Below are 12,442 nucleotides of genomic sequence, written 5' to 3'. Positions count from 1 at the left end.
GTCACTAACCTTAAACCAGGCACCTACATGCTCTGCTCATCTGTAGCCCTAGCACACCTTTCAAATCTTGTGATCACACAATACTTTGCCTAACTCGTTGGTTCTTTCCATAGATCAAAGAAGTAGAAATGAAGAATAAGTAATTAAAAGAGGGCCAGATCTCCTCCCTAGCTTCCCCTTCAGTAATCTTGTGAACAAACTGTGTGAACAAGATAGCATCTAAAGAAAAATCACGAGAAGGCAACAGGCCTGCACACAGTGGGGGATGGCCCCTATCTCAATGATTAACTGAGATTACTTCCCTTTTTCCCTTTGTCGAGCAGAATCTTCAGAGGGGACTTTTGGGGCACACTGAGTCCACCATCTCCCCAGACTGCCAGCACGCTATTAAAAGCAACTTTCCTTTCTAACCAACATTTGTCTCTCTCTCGTGTATTGATTTTCGAGCGGGGAGCAGCTGGACCTGATTCGGTAACCACCTCAGTCAAAATACAAGAGACCCTCCCAACCAAAGAAACCTCTCCTCCAGTCACCTTTCTCATGGAGCCCCTTCTTCTCGTACAGGATGATCAATTCGCTGTACTTGTGAGCCTTCTTCAGCACGTGCTCGCTCTCTTCGATGTGGCAGTGGTTGTTCTCCAGGCGCAGCAAGGGGGCCACCAGGGCCACGTTCGTCTGCAGAGGAGGCAGGATTTCAGCAGAAGCTGCTTCCTGGGGAGCCCGCCCCTTCCCCAGCCCTGGCCTGCTTCAGGCTGAAACACCAGGGGTGTGACAAGCAAGAGACAGCAAACAACCCTTTGCCAGGACTACAGGCAGTACTTTGTAAAGCATTTATGCTCTTTCAAACGACATGTTTCAAGGGTTTTTTTTGGGAGAGGGAGGGTAAAGAAAGGGGAAATTTTCTTTGGGGAAATACTGTCCCTGTTCACCTCGTAGCACTAACCCCCATCTTAGCAGAGAAGACCAGCCCACTGTAAGATTCTGGGTCAACATCTCGCCGTATCCCCTCAATTCCAAGAAGCTCACAGACGTCAGGCCAAGAGTAGCTGGTTCCTGTCATCAAAGGCTTCACTCTTACCAGGGGCAGGGACCCCAGAGTAGGGGACTGTGGGGACCCGAGTGCTGGAGAACTCACATGGAGGTAGCACTTGAGCAGGGTGGTGTCAATGATTTGCAGCAGCTTCTTCTTGGATTTGATGGTAGGAGTGCCTTCCATGAGCGGGGAGGTGCTAGACTGGTGATCAGAGTCATTCAGCTTCTTGACCAATTGGCTTCGTTTCTGCCAAGGCCAAAAATGCGGGGTCAAGGCCAGGACTAAATCTTTCTTTATCACCCGAGCTACTAGGCAATTCCAAATACGTCTAAATCAGCTCACACTTACCCACCCTGATCCCACATTAGCATTCAATTTTTATCAGGGATCAAAATAGATGACCACCAAATCACCAGACACAAAGACAATTATCTACTGAGTATTTACTACAGACCAGGCACTATGCCAAGCACTTTATATATTATCTTATTGTAAACCTAAAACAAATGCAGGTAATATTAGTCCCATTTTATAAGTGAAGAACCTAAGGCACAGATATTAGATACCTCCTAAGTGGCAGAGGCATATTTCAAATTAGGGTCTGATTCCAAAGCCTGTGTTCTTTTCTTTTTTTAAATCAACTTTATTGAGGTATGTTATATACAATAAAATGTATCCCTCAAAAGTATACTATCAGATGCGTTTTGACAGATATATACATGCATGTAACCACCATCCCAATCAAAAAATGAAACATTTCTTTTACCCCTGAAAGTTCCCTTGTGCTCTTCCCAAAGAATCTCACCCACCCTCTACTGATCTGATTTCTATCACTAGAGATTACTTTTCCCCTGTTCTCGAACTTTATATAAACGGAATCATCCAGTTTGTACCATTTTATGTCTGACACGCCCATGGTCTAATTTGTTCTACCAACTCTCTGGCACAATGCTCATGTCAGTTATCTCCACATATTCCAAGCTCAGTGGAGAAGGCCAGGGAAAAATGTATGCTTGGAGTCCCCTAAAGCTAAGATGTTGAAAATAGAGGGTTTTCTGTAATTCCACACGCTTGGGAGGCTTTCAGCCCCGGGAACCATTTTTCACGTGGCTCATGGGATGTGCAGTATGCAGACAGAGGCAAGTTTCTGTGCTCCTTGCGGGCTGCCAGCCACCCCTGGAGTCCAATGTCAAGGAAATGCCAAGGCAATGGATGCCTGACTGGACCTGTGGGACACCCACTGACCCAGAAGCAGATGATGGGAAGCTGGCTTACAATTTTCCTAGCAATACTTTTCATGCCCATCCAGAGGACCCCTTACAAAGGTCAGCAGAACACTTTTGGGAAAAAATTTAGTAAGTTCTCTGACTCTGAGTGGGTGCACAGGAAATAAATAAATAAATAATTTAAACAAATATTTAAATAAATTTAAATAAATAAATAAATTTAGTGAGTTCTCTGACTCTGAGTGGGTGCACAGAAATGTAGGGTTCAGAGGCTTCAATGGAGACATTAGTTTTAGTGCTGACATGAAAATTTCACTTATCTGCCCATAACATTAAATTGAAAATAATTTAAATCTAAATACTCCCCCTAAAATAAAACATGTTATAGAAGAATATTTAATGACAGGGAAGGACTTTCCTAATATGTGCCTAAATGTTTTAAAAGTAAGCTATAAAATAATATATAGCTTGATATCCATTTGTAATAAGTAAACCAATATATAAATAAACAAAAATTATTCACAGGTACAAATAAAAGTCTGGAAGGACAACACTAAAATGTTAGTTAATTTTCTCTGGGTGGTAGAGCTATAGGTGATTTTTATTTTTGTTTTATACTTTTCTGTGTTTTCCAAGTTTGCTGCATAGAGCATATATTTTTTTCCGAAAGTATATATGTTCCCAAAAAGTTTGTTTTAAAAAAATGTATTCTTTTCTATCAACTAAACTTTTCTCTTTTTAGTTCCTATAATAGCTTAGTGTGAATTTACCATGAACTGAATGTGTTTCCTGGTATCAGGATTTGGCAAAAAAGAGCTCAATACTATTGTTAAGCAGGGAGATGAAGCAGAAAAAAATGTGCCCCCACACACACTTCAATAGTGTTCATTTATGGAATACCTGTGGCATTACAGAAGGCCCCCAGTTCCCCGCCATAGAGAAGCAGGTACTGGAACTTCCAGGTAAACTCTTCCATATACTTCTGTATATACCTACCTGTGTCAGGTAGTCAATCAGAGCTAAGTGAGCCTTCTCCAACTCAGCCCCAGAGAGCACAGGCAGCGGGTTAGGATACTGTAGCTGCTTCCTGTAGTCTGTGGGTAGCAGGTCTGGGTACAGGCCCATCACATGTGTAGGATCTACATGGAAGGTAAACATGATTCCCCAGAAAGGAACACAGCAATTTATGGACAAACTAAAACAAGACTAGTTCTACAGCAATATAAGTTCCAGATTGACTTTTTAAAAGGAATGACTCTTGGGGCTTCCCTGGTGGTGCAGTGGTTAAGAATCCACCTGCCAATGCAGGGGACATCGGTTCGAGCCCTGGTCCGGGAAGATCCCACATGCCGAGGAGCAACTAAGCCCGTGCACCACAACTACTGAGCCTGCGCTCTACAGCCCGCGAGCCATAACTACTGAAGCCTGCGTGCCACAACTACTGAAGCCCACGTGCCTAGAGCCTGTGCTCCACAACAAGAGAAGTCACCGCAATGAGAAGCCCGCGCACTGCAACGAAGAGTAGCCCCTGCTCACCGCAACTACAGAAAGCCAGCGCACAGCAACGAAGACCCAACGCATCCAAAAAAAAAAAAAAAAGAATGGCTATTACCAAAAAGACAAGAAATAACAAGTGTTGGTAAGAACGTGGAGAAAAGGGAACCCTTATGCACTGTTGGTGGGAATGTAAATTGGTGCAGCTACTAGGGAAAACAGTATGGAGGTTCTTCAAAAAATTAAAAATAGAACTACCATACAATCTAACAATTCCACTTCTGGGTATTTATCCAAAGAAAATAAAAACAATAATTCAAAAAAATATATGCACGCTAATGTTTACTGCAGCATTATTTTTGCCAAGACATGGAAGCAACCTAAGTGTCCATCGATACATGAATGGGTAAAGAAGATGTGGCATATATATATATGCACACGATGGAATGTTAGTCATAAAAAGGAATGAAATTTGCCATTGGCAACAACATGGATGGACCTAGAGGGTATTATACTATGTGTGATAGATTTTTAAATCTGAATTGGCTCATGTGCAGCTGATAAGTGGGAGAACGGTGTAGGTACGAGGCAAAAGTTGTTTTGGTTGGTATGCAATTTTCCCCAGCTTGTTAATGTTTTGAAGTGACCAGGGGCAAGCTTTCTTACAATTAATGAGAAACCTTAACTTATACAGGAAGATCTAAAGAAAAGAGCTGAAAATCCTATAAAAGTACCCTCTTTTAGTGCAAGTAATGGCTGATTAGTAGCTTCAAAAACCACTATACTTTCTACTAAGTTAAGCTATCTGGGGAAGATGAGAGTAAAAATGAAGCAAAGATGTTTCCTCCCCATTAATTGTTTTGGAGGTCTCATAAAGAAGTCTGCACCCAGGATCAGATTTTTTACTTTGATGAAACTATTAGAAGCAAATGTTCTCAAAGATCTTATCTCAAAAGAGAAAGCACAGCCCCAGAGTTTAAGATAGCAAAGGACTCTCATGATGGGTACCAAAAACAGTGGGAATTTCATTTTAGTAGGACAGTTATTTTTATTAGTGTTCTAGTTACAAAGCTGCCTAGGATTTGAGAGGTCTGCTCCAATCTTATTTGCCCCTTAAGTCCTGTTATTTTTCATATTTGTTATAGAACATAAGGTTCTGCAGGACCACATTCAAGGAATTATAGCAAAAATGCCTGTACCTCGATACATATAAAAAAGGGCACCCTGGGTGCCACATGAATATTCTGGCCATTGTAAGGGATCTAGCCTCCCTACTGTAAGCAAATAAAGGGACATTCTATTAATATATCAGTCTCATGTGTCAGGGTCAATCTGTCACTAGTGGTCTGATGATCTCTGAATATACTAAGAATATCCACTATAGGACCTAAGGACCAGTCCTTAGATTGAAGTCAGTCAATGGAGATGCTGCCCAAAAGGCCCCAAAGGCCCAGTCAATAGCCAGCCACCCCCAGACCACATCACCACCAGCACATACCTCCTGCTGCTGGTAAGGGTCCACTCGTGCCTTATCTTCCCTACTAGACTGCTCTTTGAAAGCAGAAATCCTGTCTGATTACTGTTGCTTGGGGCCCAGCACAATGCACTGCACTCTCTTAAGAGCTCAGTATATATTTGTGGAGTGAACAAGTTAAAAAGTAGTAGCTTCGGGCTTCCCTGGTGGTGCAGTGGTTGAGAGTCCGCCTGCTGATGCAGGAGACGCGGGTTCGTGCCCCGTACCAGGAAGATCCCACATACCGCGGAGCGGCTAGGCCCGTGAGCCATGGCCGCTGGGCTTGCGCGTCCGGAGCCCATGCTCTGCGACAGGAGAGGCCTCTGCAGTGAGAGGCCAGCGTACCGCAAAAAAAAAAAAAAAAAAAAAAAAAAAAAAGTAGTAGCTTCATTAGGATTGATTTTAAAGTTCAAGTATTGTTGGTACATGGAAGAAGGGTCAAGTTGTTACAGCAGTTTTATCTTATTATTCCAGTGTCTTCCCAAAGAGCTGGTGGCATACTGAAAACAAATGCCCCAACTGAGTTCATTCAAAGGAAGGATGGTAAATATTTATCAATTTCAGGGTACTCAGCTTCCATCCTCCTTCTTAAGAGCAAACTATTTCATTTTGGTGAGCTCCTTCTTCCAGACCATGTGTAGTCTTGGTGGGAGAATAGTTCAGGCAACTATCTTTGCCTTTAGAAGCAGAGTATAGCCACAACCTCCTTTCCCACCCCTAGGACAGTCAGAAGGAGGGAGACCATGACTAATCCTGGCCAATCAGATCCCTTTGATCTTGAGAAAGTGATTCAAGGATGACAAGCAGTATGGCACACATCAACATATATCCAGTCCTACATGCTTCTTTTATGTAATGCTGATACTCCTCCATCATGAGGTGGGGTCTGTGTTCCCTTGCCTTGAACTTGGAAAGCCCTTGTATATCAATAGAATACAGGAGAAGTGACCATCATAAAAGGCACTGAGGCTTTCACCTAGGCCTCCTGGATCACTCACTCCAGGAAAAGCCAGTCTCTCTGCATGAGGACACTCAAGCAACCCTATGGAGATACCCACCTGGACAGGAACTGAGGCCTGCAGCCCATAAGCAGCACCAACATGTGAACTATGAGAGTGAGCCACCTTGGAAGTAGATCCTCTAGCCCTGTCAAGACTTCAGACAAAGGTAGCCCATCCAGTACAAAACTGCAACCACATGAGAGACCCCAAGCAAGAACTGCCCAGCTGAGCACTTCCCAAATTCCTAACCAACAGATACCAAGAGAGATAACAGATGAGTTGGTATTTTAAGTCACTAACTTTTGGGATAGTTTGCTACATGGCATTAGACAGCTAATACAAGCGGATGGGGGCAACATTTATTGAGGATGCAACAACAGGGGAGGCGGTGGTAGTAACAACTGAGGAAGTGGCCGTGCCAGTGGAGGGCTGCCTCGGCTGTCCTGGCTACAAAGGGATTACTGTCCAGCTTCCTATTTCCTGCTGGGAGGCCCTCCAGAGCAACCTTGGTTCCTACTATTCCCAAGCCTGGTTCCCCATTCATTTGGTAGGCTCCTCCACCTGCCATTCCGTTAATATTCCAATAAGCCATGCTTAATTTAACCAGATACTGTTTGAATTCTCCAGAACTGGTCTTTACTGCTCACAACCAAGAACCTTAACTGATACAGGGGGTTACCACAGTTTATTGCCGGCCAAGGTCAAGGGAAGATGGAAAAAAGGTAAACAAAGAGGAGGAAAAAAGAGGAGATAGAGAGTCAAGCCAAGTATATATAGATTGATCTAAATTAAGCAAAAAATGGAATATACCCAAATGAAAAATTTAATAATAATAACAGCAAACACTTACCTGGCATTTATTAAGTACCACACACTGTTCTAAGCACTTTCCTGTTCTAAGCACTTGATAAAATCTTCACTGCCACACTGTGAGGTGAGTAGTATTATTCTCCGTTTTGCAGAGGAGAAAACTGAAGCAGAGAGAGTCCAGTCTGCCTGAGGTCAGGCAGTCTGACTCCAAAGTACCTGCTCCTCATCACAATGCTCTAGTGTCTAGAGAGCTTTTAGGACACTGAGAAAAGAAAGGGATTTGCAGCACTGCCCTACGTGGCTCTTAAAAATGACCTACAGGTGGGACTTCCCTGGTGGTGCAGTGGTTAAGAATCTGGCCGCCAATGCAGGGGACACGGACTCGATCCCTGGTCTGGGAAGATCCCACAAACTGCAGAGCAACTAAGCCTGTGTGCCACAACTACTGAGCCTACGTGCCTAGAGCCCGAGCTCTGAACAAGAGAAGTCACTGCAGTGAGAAGCCCATGCACCGCAACGAAGAGTAGCCCCCGCTCACCACAGCTAGAGAAAAGCCCGCGTACATCAACGAAGACACAACACAGCCAAAAATAAATTAATTAAATTAATAAATTTTTAAAAAATGACCTACTGTTGAATCCTACTAAGTTCAGGCCAGTGACTTTTGTCTAGAACAGCAGTCAATAACCACTAGATGATCAAACACACATGTGTTGACTTGAATGACTTTCTGCTACCTTCCTCTAATGGCAAGGGCAAAGCATCCCGGAAAACTGGAAGTCTGTATATGTAGGTGAGACCAGAGTCATAAGATCAGGACTGTAAATATGTAGCCACGTGGCCACCCACAGGATCCTGTTAGGTACGAGGATCAATTTAGATGAGCGTAAACTTTCCCCATTCTCAGAAGTCTGGTGTCATTTCTCCCCATCCTTTCCAGTTCCCCCTCCCTTGATTTAGTTCCTTATCCCTAGGCCATACCCACTTGTTACCTGTGCCAAGTTTAGCAAAGACCTGCATGGACTCATCAAAACGCTTCTGGCAGAAGAGGTTGAAGGCATACAAGTTCTTGATGTGATGGATCTGTTGCTGTTTTTCACTGTCGGAATCATCTTTCATTTCCTGATAAGAGAATATAATAGGTAGGAGCTCACTCACTCAACAAATATTTATTCAGTATACACCAGGTAACAGACAATACCCTGAAACATGCTATGCCCTCACAGACTGCCCTTACATTCTAATCATAAGTCACTATGCAATTAAAATACAATAGGGTTTCTACAAAATACCTGACCAGTACTCCTGAAAACTGTCAGGGTCATGAAAAACAAGGAAAGATTAAGAAACTGCCACAGATCAGAGGACACTAAGAATGCATGACAGCTAAATACAATGTGATTTCTGGATTTGAACCTGGAACAGAAAAAGGGACATTACTGGAAAAACTTGGTGAAATCTGAATAAAGTCTAGAGTTTCATTTAAAAACAAAAAATCAAAACAAAACATGGTGAGTGATGATAGAAGCATGTGGGTAGGGTATTCAGTCTAGTGTGAGCAGTGGGTCCAGGAAGGATCCCAGGAGGAATGTAAACTGAGACACAAAGGATGAGCTGAAGTTGGCCAGGCGAGGCTGGCAGGTGACAGACGGGAGGGGATTCCAGGCCAAGAGGACAGCATGTGTGCGCAGGGCCCTAAAATGACAGAGAGAACATGGCCTGCTCAAGGAATGAAAGATGCTTAACACAGCTGACACAGTTGGGAAAGGTCTGTTCACAGTAAAAGCCAAATAAATAGAACTACTTATTTTTTTTTTCTTTTTATTAGTTTCTACTTTATAACAAAGTGAATCAGTCATACATATACATCTGTTCCCACATCCCTTCCCTCATGCATCTCCCTCCCTCCCACCCTCCCCATCCCACCCCTCCAGGCGGTCACAAAGCACCGAGCTGATCTCCCTGTGCTCTGCGGCTGCTTCCCACTATCTATCTACCCTATGTTTGGTAGTGTACATATGTCCATGCCTCTCTTTCCCTTTGTCACAGCTTACCCTTCCCCCTCCCCATATCCTCAAGTCCATTCTCAAGTAGGTCTGTGTCTTTATTCCCGTTTTACCCCTAGGTTCTTCATGACATTTTTTTTTTTTAAATTCCGTATATATGTGTTAGCATACGGTATTTGTCTTTCTCTTTCTGACTTACTTCACTCTGTATGACAGACTCTAGGTCTATCCACCTCATTACAAATAGCTCAGTTTCATTTGTTTTTATGGCTGAGTAATATTCCATTGTATATATGTGCCACATCTTCTTTATCCATTCATCCGATGATGGACACTTAGGTTGTTTCCAGCTCCGGGCTATTGTGAATAGAGCTGCGATGAACATTTTGGTACATGTCTCTTTTTGAATTATGGTTTTCTCAGGGTATATGCCCAGTAGTGGGATTGCTGGGTCATATGGTAGTTCTATTTGTAGTTTTTTAAGGAACCTCCATACCGTTCTCCATAGTGGCTGTACCAATTCACATTCCCACCAACAGTGCAAGAGTGTTCCCTTTTCTCCACACCCTCTCCAGCATTTATTGTTTCTAGATTTCTTGATGATGGCCATTCTGACTGGTGTGAGATGATATCTCATTGTAGTTTTGATTTGCATTTCTCTAATGATTAATGATGTTGAGCATTCTTTCATGTGTTTGTTGGCAGTCTGTATATCTTCTTTGGAGAAATGCCTATTTAAGTCTTCTGCCCATTTTTGGATTGGGTTGTTTGTTTTTTTGCTATTGAGCTGCATGAGCTGTTTATAAATTTTGGAGATTAATCCTTTGTCAGTTGCTTCATTTGCAAATATTTTCTCCCATTCTGAGGGTTGTCTTTTGGTCTTGTTTATGGTTTCCTTTGCTGTGCAAAAGCTTTGAAGTTTCATTAGGTCCCATTTGTTTATCTTTGTTTTTATTTCCATTTCTCTAGGAGGTGGGTCCAAAAGGATCTTGCTGTGATTTATGTCATAGAGTGTTCTACCTATGTTTTCCTCTAAGAGTTTGATAGTTTCTGGCCTTACATTTAAGTCTTTAATCCATTTTGAGCTTATTTTTGTGTATGGTGTTAGGGAATGATCTAATCTCAAACTTTTACATGTCCCTGTCCAGTTTTCCCAGCACCACTTATTGAAGAGGCTGTCCTTTCTCCACTGTACATTCCTGCCTCCTTTATCAAAGATAAGTTGGCCATATGTGCGTGGGTTTATCTCTGGGCTTTCTATCCTGATCCACTGATCTATCTTTCTGTTTTTATGCCAGTACCACACTGTCTTGATTACTGTAGCTTTGTAGTATAGTCTGAAGTCAGGGAGCCTGATTCCTCCAGCTCCGTTTTTCGTTCTCAAGATTGCTTTGGCTATTCGGGGTCTTTTGTTTTTCCAAACAAATTTTGAAATTTTTTGTTCTAGTTCTGTGAAAAATGCCAGTAGTAGTTTGATAGGGATTGCATTGAATCTGTAGATTGCTTTGGGTAGTAGAGTCATTTTCACAATATTGATTCTTCCAATCCAGGAGCATGGTATATCTCTCCATCTATTTGTATCATCTTTAATTTCTTTCATCAGTGTCTTATAATTTTCTGCATACAGGTCTTTTGTCTCCTTAGGTAGGTTTATTCCTAGATATTTTATTCTTTTTGTTGCAATGGTAAATGGGAGTGTTTTCTTGATTTCATTTTCAGATTTTTCATCATTAGTGTACAGGAATGCCAGAGATTTCTGTGCATTAATTTTGTATCCTGCTACTTTACCAAATTCATTGATTAGCTCTAGTAGTTTTTTGGTAGCATCTTTAGGATTCTCTATGTATAGTATCATGTCATCTGCAAACAGTGACAGCTTTACTTCTTCTTTTCCGATTTGGATTCCTTTTATTTCCTTTTCTTCTCTGATTGCTGTGGCTAAAACTTCCAAAACTATGTTGAATAAGAGTGGTGAGAGTGGGCAGCCTTGTCTTGTTCCTGATCTTAGAGGAAATGGTTTCAGTTTTTCACCATTGAGGACAATGTTGGCTGTGGGTTTGTCATATATGGCCTTTATTATGTTGAGGAAAGTTCCCTCTATGCCTACTTTCTGCAGGGTTTTTATCATAAATGGGTGTTGAATTTTGTCGAAAGCTTTCTCTGCATCTATTGAGATGATCATATGGTTTTTCTCCTTCAACTTGTTAATATGGTGTATCACATTGATTGATTTGCGTATATTGAAGAATCCTTGCATTCCTGGAATAAACCCCACTTGATCATGGTGTATGATCCTTTTAATGTGCTGTTGGATTCTGTTTGCTAGTATTTTGTTGAGGATTTTTGCATCTATGTTCATCAGTGATATTGGCCTGTAGTTTTCTTTCTTTGTGACATCCTTGCCTGGTTTTGGTATCAAGGTGATGGTGGCCTCGTAGAATGAGTTTGGGAGTGTTCCTTCCTCTGATATTGTTTGGAAGAGTTTGAGAAGGATGGGTGTTAGCTCTTCTCTAAATGTTTGATAGAATTCGCCTGTGAAGCCATCTGGTCCTGGGCTTTTGTTTGTTGGAAGATTTTTAATCACAGTTTCAATTTCAGTGCTTGTGATTGGTCTATTCATATTTTCTATTTCTTCCTGAGTCAGTCTTGGCAGGTTGTGCATTTCTAAGAATTTGTCCATTTCTTCCAGGTTGTCCATTTTATGGGCATAGAGTTGCTTATAGTAATCTCTCATGATCTTTTGTATTTCTGCAGTGTCAGTTGTTACTTCTCCTTTTTCATTTCTAATTCTATTGATTTGAGTCTTCTCCCTTCTTTTCTTGATGAGTCTGGCTAATGGTTTATCAATTTTGTTTATCTTCTCAAAGAACCAGCTTTTAGTTTTATTTATCTTTGCTATCGTTTCCTTCATTTCTTTTTCATTTATTTCTGATCTGATTTTTATGATTTCTTTCCTTCGGCTAACTTTGGGATGTTTTTGTTCTTCTTCCTCTAATTGCTTTAGGTGCAAGGTTAGGTTGTTTATTCGAGATGTTTCCTGTTTCTTAAGGTGGGATTGTATTGCTATAAACTTCCCTCTTAGAACTGCTTTTGCTGCATCCCATAGGTTTGGGGTCGTCGTGTCTCCATTGTCATTTGTTTCTAGGTATTTTTTAATTTCCCCTTTGATTTCTTCAGTGATCACTTCGTTATTAAGTAGTGTATTGTTTAGCCTCCATGTGTTGGTATTTTTTACAGCTCTTTTCCTGTAATTGATATCTAGTCTCATAGCATTGTGGTCAGAAAAGATACTTGATACAATTTCAATTTTCTTAAATTTACCAAGGCTTGATTTGTGACCCAAGATATGATCTATCCTG

General features: G+C 41.7%; 1 protein-coding gene across 1 annotated transcript in view; it reads right to left on the bottom strand.

The window, feature by feature from the left end:
- VPS39 (VPS39 subunit of HOPS complex) overlaps positions 1–12,442 on the bottom strand; it is a 54,469-nt gene that overhangs the window by 8,636 nt on the left and 33,391 nt on the right. The window contains exons 11-14 of the mRNA XM_082618571.1: positions 8,070–8,199; positions 3,256–3,398; positions 1,136–1,279; positions 534–675 (exon numbers count right to left, since the gene is read on the bottom strand). Coding sequence (XP_082474697.1) covers positions 534–675; positions 1,136–1,279; positions 3,256–3,398; positions 8,070–8,199 — 559 coding nt within the window. The remainder of the gene's footprint in view (positions 1–533; positions 676–1,135; positions 1,280–3,255; positions 3,399–8,069; positions 8,200–12,442) is intronic.

This window comes from Mesoplodon mirus (assembly GCF_964341445.2).
Source record: "Mesoplodon mirus genome assembly, chromosome: 4".
Lineage (NCBI taxonomy): Eukaryota > Metazoa > Chordata > Mammalia > Artiodactyla > Ziphiidae > Mesoplodon > Mesoplodon mirus.
Note: the sequence above shows the minus strand (reverse complement) of the source record. Positions and strands in the feature narration are given on the sequence as shown.